This window comes from Aricia agestis, chromosome 11 (assembly GCF_905147365.1).
Source record: "Aricia agestis chromosome 11, ilAriAges1.1, whole genome shotgun sequence".
In the NCBI taxonomy this organism is placed as follows: domain Eukaryota; kingdom Metazoa; phylum Arthropoda; class Insecta; order Lepidoptera; family Lycaenidae; genus Aricia; species Aricia agestis.
In genome coordinates, this window is record NC_056416.1 from 16,787,120 (window position 1) to 16,801,352 (window position 14,233).

The following is a 14,233-nucleotide window of genomic DNA, read 5'->3' on the forward strand; positions in this document are numbered from 1 at the left end:
TGACTTCCCTGTTCCCGCCACATGTGTACGCGGCCTAATGTGCGGGAAATTCACACGGCGCGCAGTGGAATCGCTAATGTATCTAATTATTTCCTATCTGATCAGAACCAACGCTGAGAAGATGTGCACTGATTGCAAATAAGACCTCATATTACCGTCTAATAAGCGCATGTATTTTTGTTTGCGTTATAATTTTAAAACATGTAGAGACTGGAATCAAATCAAATCAAAAATATTTTTATTCGGAGTAATTTAAAAAAAAAACTTTACCGAACGTCGATACTACGGTGCCTACCACCGGTTCGGGAACTAACCCGGCGAGAAGAACCGGCGTAAAAAACTCGCATGGGGCCATCTTTTTTACTAAAAAGATGGAAAATTACAATTTAAAACATATACAGTAAAACACGGTCACATTAACTTGACGCACCACTGGAATGTACATGCAAGCAGGATCTAACAAAACTTGGTGATAATATACACACCCTGTAGCATTATCACTAGGTTTAGGGTCCCGTATTATATACAGCTCGCCGTGAAAGTAGCAGCGCTGAAAAAGTAACTTTTTTTACTTTTATATGAAAAATATCATGCCACATGTTGCTCGGGCGCTTTCCCATACAAATCACGAAAAAATTGCTCTTTCAGCGCTGCCTTTCACAGTAAACTCTATTTAAAGGACACGTCACACGTGTAACACACCCAAGGTGTACCAAAAAGTATTATCACTTAGTTTTGGTACACCCTGTACCGACAGTATATATTAAGTCTATGCCTTGTACACTTACTTTTACTTGGTGAAATGATTGTTAAGTTCCGAAATATTACCCAGTATACTGCAGTGTGCAGCCCATGCAGTATAAATTATAATGCTCATGATTATGGATGTTGTTTTGTTTCAAAATATACGCCAGTGATTAGTGAATCTACGTATAGCTATAATATCTCTTTTTTGGGGATGTTAATTTAATACGTCAACGTGTTTCACCAGTGGGCTGCAGTGTCACATCATTACAATATGGAGTCGAATTCAAAATGTGATTTACACTTGCTGGATTCAATTTCGGAACCCACGCTAAGACTTTAGCCTTTCATCATATAGAAATAATTCACTCAATGATATTTCACAAGGTATCAACGAACAGAAACATAATATTTATGACGGCGAGTTTCCTGTACTTCATACCATGGCCGGGGGCACTCTAACTATGTTATTATCTTTTGAACTCGGCTGAGCTTTCATTAATAGCTCCCTGAGGCGCCCTGGGGCCCTGACAGGGCGCGGGCGGGGCACAATTTAATTGTACATTAATTCTACGACTCCCGAGAGGTGATTTTATTTGGTTACAGATTGGAGCACTGGTGATATCGGTTACCGAATATTGGTAACTGCTACTTGGCTGATGATGATGAGGGTGGGAGCTTGGAGGGGACCTTATGAGCTGCAAGGTGAGAAACAATGAGAGAGAAAGAGATAGTTATACAGAGCTGTGTCAGGTAATAACATAGACTTAATATAATATACTGTCGTAATAACAACGCCTCTGGCGCAACCCACCCTAAGTGTACAAACGTTTTCTGTGGAAATACCTACGGGCTACGACGTAAAAACCACCATTCGTTCGTTATTACTGATTAGTGATTACATTTAGATAATTTAGTTCAGCGTCTATTCTTTCTTGACAGACTATAAACTAAAGCCTTATTCTCAGCAATAGTAGCTCGGAGTAGTGGAATCTGACTGTCATAATATGCAATGCAGTACATTAGCTGAGGAGGCATTTGGCGTCGATCCAGCCGCCATCACTGTTTACGTTTATTTGCATTTTCTTGGATTTTCTTGCCATTTTTTCAATTGCCATTGTCTTTACGACTCATTTAAGTTTACTGATCACGGACAAAGAAAAGATAACAAATAAAAATAGTTAATTATTACAGTATAATAAATATTACATTTTAATTAGGAATTATTAAAATACTATCAGCTGTTTACCGGCCTATGCGCGCTGAGTCGAAAGGTTGTATGCGAGTTGCGACTTTATGGCCGGTATAAATCATGTATAAATAGTCAGTACTCAAGATGCATCTCGGTCTCAAGACACGGTTCAGGCTCTGTGATTGGTTGGCTGTCAAAATTTAGACCAATCACAGAGCCGAACCGCGTCTTGAGACCGGGTCGCATCTCGTATCTTAAGTACTGACTTTTTATACCAGCCTCAAACTTCAAACGTCTCTCCAACTTTAAACCCATGAAGGTGGTCACCTCACAACAGGAAAAGTGGTCACCATGTTAAAAATTTATTAGACTTAATCATAGTAAAAGGCCTTTACTATGACTTAATAGTAGAAAACTATAAGCAACTTTGTTCCCGGAAGTGGTCTTCTTACACCCTGTAAATAAAACAGTGGGTACGTTGCACAAGTATTTATTAAAATAGAACTTAAGTTTTAGTAATAAGCAAAAACAGTAAAAGGAAGCTATGTTAATGTTCGTTATTTAATATTATAATATCTAATTATAACTAGAATATATTAATATTGTGATGATGGGGCTGCCGCACCTTTGCGCCACCTTTGTCCCGTTTTAAGCGACTGGGTATACGGGCCTATCGGTGATTCCACAGTTGTTGTTTCTCATGGACATGAAGAAGTATCCGTCCACCCCCCAGTCCTTGCCCCACGAGTTCTTGATTATCCAGTACTCCTCACCCAGGTGTCTGCCGTACCCGACTATCGTCACCAGATGATCCAGCTCCAAGCCACCGCGACGCGAGAGATCGTCACTGTAATAATAAAAAATAATATTGAAAAAATCGGCTAAGTGCGCAGACGCGCGCACGAAGGTTCCGTTCCCTTAAAATATATTTATTTAAGTATTTTAATTTTGTTATAAATTATGAAAGTAGAAATATAATAAAAAAATTGACAATATTATGTATTTCAAGTGGCCCTACCTGTTCCCATTATTGATAACGAGCAAAAAATACCCAAAAATCACGTTAATGTTACGCCCCCTTAGATATTATTTTTATCTTGTTTTTAGTATTTGTTGTTATAGCGGCAACATAAATACAAAATCGGTGAACATTTCTGAAGTCTAGCTATAGCGGTTCTAGAGATACAGCCTAGAGACAGACATACAGATGGACAGACATCGAAGTCTCATCCAGCAGCCGTATCACGTATCTTGCGAGAGCAATGCGATAACAATTATTGCGCGATAATTGTTCCAAAATCGCAATTTCGTATCACATATCAGCCAAAACAATACGATTGCAATCGATCGCACACGAATAAGCACAAGCTAGATATACCAATAACCAGGCTAAGCAAAGCAAGAAAATCTTTCAAAGGACGTGTATACGCCTATACAATAAAATCCCAGAAAACGTCCAAAATCTTTCAATTAATAAATTAAAAAAAGTTGTTAAAGATCGTTTGCGTGCTAAGGCATATTATAAGGTAACTGATTTTCTCAATGATAGCAAACCTTGGGAAAAATAAGCTGACAAGTGGCAGACCATAGGTCGCTTTTATATAAATGTACCACATTTTTACTTACTTTACTTACATACTTAGCATAAATTAGTTTAAGCTATCATTGTTGTTTTCCACCTTTTTGGTAAAAGGTGGAGTGCGAGTTTCTTACGGCGGTTCTTCTCGGCGGGGTAGTTCCCGAACCGGTGGTGGGCCTCATGTAGACACGACGTTCTAAAAGTGTTAACTTTGTTAACCTATTTAGAAATAAATATTTTGATTTTTGATTTTGATCGCTTAATACATAATACAATAATTGTTTTTAATACCCAGCAATCGATCGCGCGATTATAGCCCGTTTTTAGCATTCGGGTACGGAACTCTAAAGATGCAAAAGTTTGCCTATCTCAGGTTATCTGTTACTTCATCACGCTTCTGTGCCTGTCTGTTACTTCGAAAGCAATAAAAATTGCTTCAGCGAAAAGTAAGAGATTCTTTGAGTCAACAATATTTTTATTGAAAGTTGAAACTTACCAGTCAGTGGAGTAGAATATTCCACCGGTGTAGATTATGAGATCGTACGGAGTGTGCATAGCCGTGGTCACCGGGCCGTGGTTTATCAGTGCATACTAAAACATAAGAACCTTAAAAACATAAGGGTCAAGTCACAACTCAGAATGATATGAAAAGAAATGAAGCCTGAAAATACTTAGCGATTTAAAATTTATACTGTACTTATAGATGACGCCCGCAACTCTGTTGCGCCAAAACTCGTTTATCGCGTGGGAACCGTACATTTTTCGGGATAAAAAGTAGCCTATGTTCTTTCCCGGAGCTCAAAGTAGCTCCATACCAAATTTCAGCAAAAATCGGTTCAGTTCGGTTCAGCGGTTTGGGCGTGAAGAGGTAACAGACATACAGACAGACAGACACACTTTCGCATTTATAATATTAGTATGGTAATATTAGTATTATTCGTAACAATCGCAGGCAATTTGGTGTTAGAATGAACATTTTAATCACTTACTTTTATTCCTTCGACGCTTCGCGGAGGTATGACTGTGAACCCCTGTATTTTGAAGCCCTTATTCAGTTTTTTTGTAGCGCAGAAACCGTTCTAAAAAATTATCAAAAAGTAAAAAAAAAAAACAAATGCACTTTACCAGGCATACCAGGCCAATCATATTAAAAGCTATCATAGATCAACCACCATCAGAGAAATTGATATTCACGGTTATGTTATTTGTTCGGTTTAAATACAAGTACACACAACAATAAAATAAAGATGGCGGACCTATGTAAGGCCAATGAATTTTTCTGATAGTACATAACGCGAAAATAATGTTGTGTAGTAACCTACACTAACACATCTTTTACCTGGTTAGCGTATGGTCCATAAATTATATCAAGCGGTGCGCCCTTCGCCATAATCCACTGGTATGCCGACGTGTCGTTCCCACCCTTACACCCTTGCCCTTTGTACCTGGATCACAGATAAACACATCTTCAGTCTCTACTAATTTTGTAAAAAGCACCCAATGCGCATCCAAGAAGTTTCAGAAATCTACTCAGGCGATTTTTCATTTTCAGATGAAGTAAAGTCTGCAAAATCCAAGAATATTTTTTATCAAATTTAATTCGTGAAATAAAGATATTTACGCCCGCGCATCGGGCTACTGCTTTGTTCTGCTCACTTAAGCTATCTGAAATCACTTTAATTGTGACGCGTCTGCGCTCAATTCTGAATCAGTATAAAGCTGGACCAAATACCACTGACTATATTTTATACTATGCTATAGGACTGGTTAGTATAATATCATATATTTACCCCCAAGCACAATCTATTATAGCCTGGCTGCTCAGACGCGGCAATGGGCCTTCGGTTTTGGCAGCGAGCACCGCCGCCACCGCGCCCGCCGCGCTTATCGCCCAGCCAGCTTTGCATTCCAGTTGATCTAAAAAAATGATTTTGTCGCATGATTGCTGTTTGACACGAAGGTCTCTTAGGGATGTATCCCGTCTACCTGAAGAGTCTATGTAGCTCCACCTAGATGGATTTTTGGTAGATTTTTAAACAGGAGTGAGGGACTCCTGTTTAAAAAATCATCAAGAGCTCACAATTCCTATTGATTGCAATAGAAAAGGTGATTGACTTTATAATGTTAGCTGTTAAGTAAGTGTGGGTGAATATATAATCTTCTTTCAAAACCTCAGAAACTAGAGAAATGAATCGGGCAAAGACGACAATAATTCAGAGTTAATTACCATACCTTGCACGGGAGTGATCCAACCTTTCAAACGCAAGTCGTATTGCTTTGGAAATTTCATTTTTTCTAACGCATGTAATTCGTGAGGAAATGGTATAGTGCCGATGTGGTCATGGGTCGAAGAAGGGATGAGACTTAGCAATTTGTCCATTTCACTGGGAGTCCGGTCTATGAACTTGTTTACACCAAGTCTGTAGGTGGATTTCCGATTGTTGTGAGCTGTTATACGTCTAAAACATAAAAATAACGTTTTATTTTTTTTGCTATATTTTTGCTTAACAAGTAACATTATAAAAAATATATTATTACCCTAGCTGCAGCAGCTAGGATGATTTTTCCAGAAGCTTTTTTTTCTTTGACACAATTTAGCCTCTTATGAGTCTCCCTTTTATGTCGTTTTGGAAATTATTATTTAAATAACAATATAATTATTTACCTCATGTTCTCTTTGAATATTTGTCTTCTCATCTCCTTTTCATCAAGATCTTCATATTGTGGTTTCTGTTTTGTTAAAAACCTGCCACCAATTATACCAATAAGTTTCTCTACTGTAAGTTTGATCTACTGAATCTACTGAAAGAATAACATTTAGATTTAATAACTTACCAGGCAAACAGGTTTTCTTCAACATCAACATTTATTTCCTCATTATATCCTACCAAATATTTTCGACCATGTGCTTCAGTGCAATTATCTTAAATAAGAAAAGCAATTATAATTAAATACGCAAACACAGTAAAGTCATATTATATTATTTTATAATTTATCAAAATATTTTAATACTGAATCTACATTCTACATGGACAAACTTTCGAGATAATGAATTATACAGGGGTTATTTTTCAAACTGAATTTTGCTATTGCAGGCAAAATGCAGTCGAATATGAAGATGAAGACTCCTCATTTTCTACAAGTATATTATATTACTTGTACCTTAATTGTACTTTGTAAAAAAAAACTGTAAACCTACATTTTTTAGTATCGAAGACGACGTCGCTGAAGTTTGTATTGTAGTTGATGATGTCAATCACGATGTGCTTCAAAAGGTTCTCGCGAAATTCACCAAATTTTATTATTTCTACCCTAAAAAGTTACATTTTTTAATTACAAGGTATTAGTAGTACTAATGCTAACGGTGATAGTAGTAGTCGAAGCTTCATCATATAAACAAGTATATCTATATTTTATATGAGTACTGCCGAACGTTCTCTCGATATTATTAAATTTCACACTGCAAAGATCATCATTTGCAACTCCTCTTCCTTATATTTCCATTCTACTAACCTTGCGGGGTACCAACTGGTGTTCTCGTATTTCGCCCACACAGTGGTCACTGTTTTGCCGTAGTCTTCATCTACAGATTTAAATACTTTCACGTCACCAATTTCCAAAGTGTCGTAACCTGAAAGTACAGTTCTATTACTATCCATGTGAATTTAAAGGGAATCATTCCCTACAACCTTGGTATCATCTACTATATTATTATTAACAAAATATATATTATTATAATTTATTACTATTATTTACTATTACAAACTTCTTCATTATAATCATGCTACTATTATAACATTCTTAAAGTTTGTGAGGATGGGTGGATTAATTCTTTTCGTAACTTTTTACGTAATATTAGCTACCGAACGGATAGTAATAAATTTTTGCATGGACTCTATCCTGAAAATCTACGCTTTTCCAGTGAAATACCGTATTTATAAAGCATAGTTTGCTTGTAAGTATTTATTTATTTGTTTAAAAGTTAATATCTTTCAAGTATATGAACACTATTTCCTTTACTTTTAGGCTATGTAAACTTTTTGCTGTCTCCCACATTTTTCTAATTTATGTTTCAGCTGTCCTTTAGCTGACATGTTATTAAAATATTTTTTCGATTGTTTCATGACGGTTTCATGTATGATAAGATAATTTGTTATGAGCTAATGCTCTATAAGTATAGGGGTATTCTTACCTATATGTGTATACGTATCATCTATTTCGGGTAATAGTTCGTCCTTCACCTTTTCCTCATGATACTTGCTGTTTTTGCCCATAGCACAGAAGAGTTTGTTGGTGTAGGAGCCGTTCGTTTGTGGATGTATCTATAAACAACGTTTAAATCTCAAATTATTTTATTTAATTAAAGCTAATTAATTAAATTCTTGAGCAGTACCAGCAGTACAGTAGTAACTAGTTGCCAAACTCCTGAACGGCTGGACCGATTTTGTTGAATTTTCTGTAGGTTCGATATGGAAAATATAACTAGGCCTACATTTATTTTCCATACCCAAAATAATATTATAATACATGAAAACAATATTAATTGCTGGGTCACCTACAGATCTAAGATATAATATACATACTTCGTACAATATTCCGTCAACGTGTTCCCGTTCCTTGAAGATGATTTTCGCGGCTCCATCGTATGTATCTTTTCTATATGAGTCATTTGTACGCCTGCAAGTATTAGCCTATTATTATTTACTAAATTTTGCAGAGATATTGATTTTCTTACGGCCGTTCCCAATATTTGATCTATCTCTGGTTTTGCCCTACTAGAGATAGGAATAGCTCAGATTAGACATTAGAGCCATGAAGAGTACAGGGAAAGAATGATCAAAGTAATTTTTTATAAATTAGAAGATAAATGATTTCTTAACTTATAGGACTCATAAGTACTTAAAGAAATGACACAATAATAACAATTTCTGTCTTAAAATCACTGCTAATACTTTGGTTTCATTATTTACTAAAAAATAAAAATATTGTATTATTTTAATGAGATTTATTTAATATTTTTCCAGTTCAGGGCCAAACCTAAATCATATAAATGTCACAGAGCATGAGAACGTCAACTGACGTTTGACTATTAGTTCGAAAACTTGTAAGAACGATTAAAGTCCTCGGACTCTGATCGTTTTCAACTTTTACCGCTTAGACTATGATCACTAATAACTTTTATGTAAAAAAATAAAACGTAATTTATCGTGACTTTGTACGTTTATATTCTTTTCATGCTTAGTGACAGGCAAGCTTAGCGTCTTACGAACTAGATGGCGTTATTAACCTCAAAGCAGTTTTAGGGTGACTTTGATCGTTCTTTCCCTGTGCTCTTCACATATATTTTATGTCAATTGTGAGCTATTCCTATCTCTAGTAGGGCAAAACCAGAGATAGATCAAATATTGGGAACGGCCGTAAGTGTGTCAATAGAGATTTTGAGATGAAAGAAACGCATAGAGGCAGAGGGTTTTGTGCCACAAATTGGTTGTATGGTTTCTTTTTACTATCGGGATGCTTATGACTTTTTCCGATACAGATGTTGCGGCGTTTGTTTTTAAATATAATAAATGTGTAATTACTGCTTACCAATAGTTTATTTTTTCTATTACTCCAGATGTCAAATGGGTTTTGGTCGCCTCATAATGGTATTTCTCCTGCCATTTTGGTAAGTCTAGGAAAGTTAAATAATAATCATTTTTCAATTTCAATTACAAAGGATTACGAATTGAATACACAAAAAAATATTTAAGATAGCAACTTTTAAACGGAGAAGGAATCCCAATGCAATGTAACCCGAATCTTATGAAAGTATATATTTTAGAGTTACTTAAATAAGGTTTTTTTTTATTTGAACGCGCTAATCTAAGAAACTAATTTAAGAAAAAGTATTAAATTTAAATATTAAGTACTTTTGTGCTGGAAAGTCCATTTATCGATGAAGATTTTAGACCAAATAACAAAAGGCTTCGACCAATAGGGGGTGAAAACTACCAATTGGTCCTGTAAAAGGAGAAATCAGTAATAAATGCAGGAAACGGAGAATATTATCCATCTTAGATAATAATATTTATTTGTATGAAGTTGCGGCCAGCTACAACATGGATAAACAAGTAATTATAAATCTTACCTTCACAAAATACACAATATACTTGCAAAAGTACAACAATGTACTGTAGCGAGAGCATGGTGGTGGCGGGAACACTCGGAGTAATTATTTGTTTAATTCCATCTCAATATATACAAAATTTAATCCCACCGAGGTGATTACGATAAGAGCTTTTTGTTTCAGTGAACATGGCCGATGGAATAATCTGGATACGGTTGTTGGAAAAACAGGCTGGCAATTTCATTTTCCGTTAAACCATTAAGTATATTTAGACAGTAGACCAAGGGACTTACGATAAGGGAAGGTACGAAGGTAGTTTCAATATTTGATACATTAAATATTTGTATTATATTAATAAAAATCTTAAATATAATATGTACAGTATAATAGATGCATTAAATATATTTCCGTTGTCTGGTACCCGTAACACAAGTCCTTCAGGTACTTAGCACGGGGCTAGACTGACGTGGTGTGAAGCGTCATAGCTAAAAGAAATAATTTCAGAAACTACGTGAAAACATCATCATCATTCATCATCATCACATTCATCAAAAAATATCATCATTGTTTTATACGAAAGGTAAGTAGTAAGACAAACCAGTAACGCTGTAGGATTTATCAGGAAGATGTAAGGATAATTTACTAATTGTTAACCGTACTCTTTCGTTTCAATTTTTTCTTTAAACAAAAATCTTTTTTTCGTAATTTTTCCATCAATTTTATATTTCACTTTTAACGTGTTAACACAATGAAATTAAATCAAGTTGAATTATCTAAATTGTGAGATCAGCACATTTATTTCATTATTATATTTTATGGGCAAAGAACATTACAGCTAAGACCTCCCTACCCACTTCCTACCTTTCTACTTCTGGGTGTATTGGAACTTACTATTAGGTTTTGAAATTATAAGACTTATCCCTACTATTTTCATCATTTAAATGTACCATATCCTTCAGCTCTCATAATTAATGAAACTTCATTAAATTTATCCAATTACATTAATTAGAATCGATGAAAGTTGTTTACGGGGCTTTAATAATTGTTATTTGATTAGATATGAGGAGGGGAAATGGGAGGCCTTGGCTGAGACCTTGGAATGCTATAACAAAATTCCTAAGCCATGTCAAAGCTATAAGAATTGTCTCGTCTGGTTCTGTTATCAGTTAGGTCTTTCTTTTTGTGTATCCTATTTAAAGTACTTGATATTGAGAAATTTTTTAGAGATTTTTCAGATGATCAGATCTATGACGTGCAACTGAACGGCTGTCTATTAGACTTCCCAGCGAAATAAAATATAACATTCTTTCCTTCTTCCATAAGTTTTTTACTACGTTTTTTTAAGTGACCGGCCACTTGACTAAATGATCGCACTGTTACACCTTACGTCGTTGTGTAACGAGGTAGTTTTTCGTTTGGCATCGTGGGGTGCGAAAAATTATTATTTTCGCCCCCTTACTACATTCTATAGCTTCATTTGTTCCCTTCTGTTTGAGATATCTTCGCTTCCCGCCCGATCTAAAAGTACATTTCTTATTCCTGGGACTGCGTTCTGCTGCGATATAAATTGAACACCTGCTCCAGTTTAAATGCACTTCCAGTTGTTCTCAACGTGTTGTTCTTTTCATCATGATCAGAGCTTTTGATCACATGCACCTTTGTAATTTTTTTGGGTTTCATCAAGTCAGTCAACAGAATATTACAATTCACAACTAATATTTACTTGACATAGTACAATTAAAATTTAATGTAAATCCACAATCATATCATGTTCTATGTTATAACGAGTCTAAAGTTTTTTTTATTTTATTTCTAACTTTATAGTTAAATAAAAACAATATTATCACCATCATATTATAATATGGTGGTGATAATATTGGTGGTGATAGTATACTGGCATAATTATGTTACTGCGTGACCTATATGAATAAAAGAAAAACCTTCTAAAAGTTTAGCAAGCTCCGGCCACATTAATTAGATATAGTAATTTATCATACGGTAATCGATATAATAAATCTAGGTCTAGACACGGGGTACCTGGGATAAGTTAGGGCTTAAGATCTCGTTTATCTTGGACCTAACTGTTGGTTCAAAGTAATCTAGCCGGATAACTCTCTCGGTTAATCTGACTTGGATAAGATGATATGAAACCTGGAAGTTGGCAAGACTAGAATTCATAGAGTAGATAAGTAATTAAGTTTAGTTCACTAAGGGCGCTGGTTAGACGTTATTGGTGGTAATATATATGTAGTAACTATTTGTTATAAATAAAATAATATTATGCCCATTTTCCTGAAATTGACCTCTCAGAAATACTAGCAACACCGTATTAACTTTATTAGGCAGGCTAGAAGCCGTAGGGCTTTACTTAGTATCTATTTATATCACGTACTTATGTTCCTGGACTTTTCTTTTTAGGACTGGACCTTGTTAGATCTTTTGAGATCTGAGGATGGCAGACGCCATAGAGCTTTGGCTCCTGGCTGACAATCTCCTACGGAACAACCTGCAACTACGTGACGTTATTTCATGCATGTTTTCTCTGAGGCCGAGATATATCAGTTATCAATTTTTCGCCAAATAATGCCCCCTCTGGCTCTCAAGCGAGTCTTATTTAATATTGCTCAGAATATTCAGTTTAGAACCTTGTGGCTTAGCTGAAAAGTACCCGGCCAACTTCACAATGTCGCAGCCAAATTCAAATGAGCCCGCAAATGTTAATTCTCAATTGGGACTTCGCAATAATTTACAAGTTATAAAATATACGGAACTATGCAACAGTGTCTGTGGCGGCTTAAATATGCAAACCGCTCCTTACTGCTGATTTGTTCTGGCACAACTTTGCTGGAATTTATTTCACTTTGAACTTCTGTTTTTGCATAAATCTGTAGGATTTAGCAATCTGTGGCATTCTTGGATATATTCATACGCCATATTTTCCTTTTCATTGAGAATGAAATCATCAATATTGTGCTAATGAATAATTATTTCATTCTCAACAAAGGTTGTATGAAAAAATAAACTTGATTATGCTTCAAAAGAAGTAGGTTAAGATTAAGTACTCTTTTTCTTGAAGTTATAACCTACTTTACAATAATACATACGAACCTGAGGACGAAGAGTATGTGGAACCCACGTGGTTACACAGCACTCAGAGAACTTTTGACGTCACAGAATAACACCGCCGCTATGCAGTAGTGCCAAGTAATGCCTTAGAAAAATTGTAGTATTAGTAGTATTTAAAGCAGCAATTATAATGAGCCGAAAATATATTCAAAATGTATATGTAAAATAATATAGAATTTAGAATTTATAGAATTTTGAAATTGGACAAATATAAATGGAAGAAAATAATTATTGGATTATATAAATACTATTTATGAATGTATGTATTAAGGGATAATATTATGTACCTACTTAAAAAAAAAAAAAAAAAAAAAAACCTAGGTACTTTACAAAAATGTTAATAAGATTGTTGCCAACAGAAGTCGTGGCACGGGACATAATATCCGTAATACTTCCTTTTATTAACTTAAGTGACGAATTCTATCCTTTCGACACGCTAAAATGTTGATAAATTCAAAACAAACCTTCATCCCTCATGTTAAGATTTAAATTAACACTGAGTAAAAAGTTTTCAATGATTATGCAGAAAATTTTAAGATTAGTAATCTCAGGTGAAATTGAGCTTTATAGTTAAGTATTAAAGCTGATTTTCGAACTGCAAGTTTCGATTGTGTAATGCAAGGGACCAAAATGTGCCCGCAAGCTGTCACGCGCTCGGTTTTTCGGTTCGTCGCTTCTAAAAAGTGTTTTTAATTACACTCTGTAAGAGTCAGATTGAAAATGAAAATATTTTAACTTTTTGGGGGATTGCAGTAGGCGGTATAGTTTTTGGGTGAATTAATTATCGCTTGAAGTTTGTTAGCTTAATTAATTTGTTCGACTTAATTAATCTAAAGACAATGAAAGGTAAAGTTTAGAAATTGACTTCATTTTAAACACAATATTAAGCTTGTTAGACTTGGTTTTGGGTTCTTCAGATTTTTTGATTATTTGATTGATATTATTTGATTATTTCAGATCCGCTAAATTTGAGAATGTGCGCTTAACTTGCATTTCTTTTACTTACTTAAGTACCTGCATATTAGCCAAGTGCCATCTCAATAAAAATCTATACTATAATATAATATTATAAATGCGAAAGTATCTCTGTCTGTCTATCTCGCTTTCACGCCAAAACTACCGAACCGATTGTAATGAAATTTTGTATACTTTTTTTACTGGAAAAAAGGGTTGTAAGGGGATGAAAATGCGTAAATTTGTTGAAATTAAGTTAGTTCAAAATTCATAATAGATGGCGCCGTGCGTCTCCTACATCGCGCTGACGCTTGCTCAACCGTTTTTCTATAAGAGGTGGTATCATCTTACATCCTAATATTGTTTTTTTTCGATTGTTAATTTTTTATACGTTATTAAACTAAGTAACTCAGTACTTTATCTATGCAGTGACGTAAGACGTAACCTTAAACCTATCAATGATAATTTGGCATAAAATTATAAAGTTTAATTTTAAAAAATAAAATAATATGTGCACACTGCACAGCTG

General features: G+C 34.9%; 1 protein-coding gene across 1 annotated transcript; it reads right to left on the minus strand.

Moving 5' to 3' along the window:
* Positions 1-2,412: 2,412 nt before the first annotated feature.
* LOC121731647 (cysteine proteinase 3-like) lies at positions 2,413-9,709 on the minus strand. The gene is made up of 14 exons (XM_042121193.1): positions 9,646-9,709; positions 9,105-9,189; positions 8,099-8,192; positions 7,708-7,837; positions 7,029-7,146; positions 6,715-6,827; positions 6,351-6,438; positions 6,181-6,261; positions 5,748-5,974; positions 5,306-5,432; positions 4,855-4,960; positions 4,505-4,594; positions 4,012-4,106; positions 2,413-2,783 (listed from the first exon to the last, which is right to left on the minus strand). Exons 1-14 carry the CDS (start codon positions 9,701-9,703, stop codon positions 2,585-2,587), a joined length of 1,611 nt encoding a protein of 536 aa, XP_041977127.1. The 5' UTR covers positions 9,704-9,709; the 3' UTR covers positions 2,413-2,584.
* Between the last annotated feature and the right edge of the window lie 4,524 nt (positions 9,710-14,233).

What these genes read in the sequence shown, in the direction of transcription:
- LOC121731647 (XM_042121193.1), bottom strand. Translation starts at nt 9,703, where the DNA reads ATGCTCTCGCTACAGTACATTGTTGTACTTTTGCAAGTATATTGTGTA. An exon ending in ATATTGTGTATTTTGTGAAG is followed by an intron (nt 9,190 to 9,645) that starts GTAAGATTTATA and finishes TAACTTTCCTAG; the next exon opens with ACTTACCAAAATGGCAGGAG. An exon ending in TTGACGGAATATTGTACGAA is followed by an intron (nt 7,838 to 8,098) that starts GTATGTATATTA and finishes CGTTGTTTATAG; the next exon opens with ATACATCCACAAACGAACGG.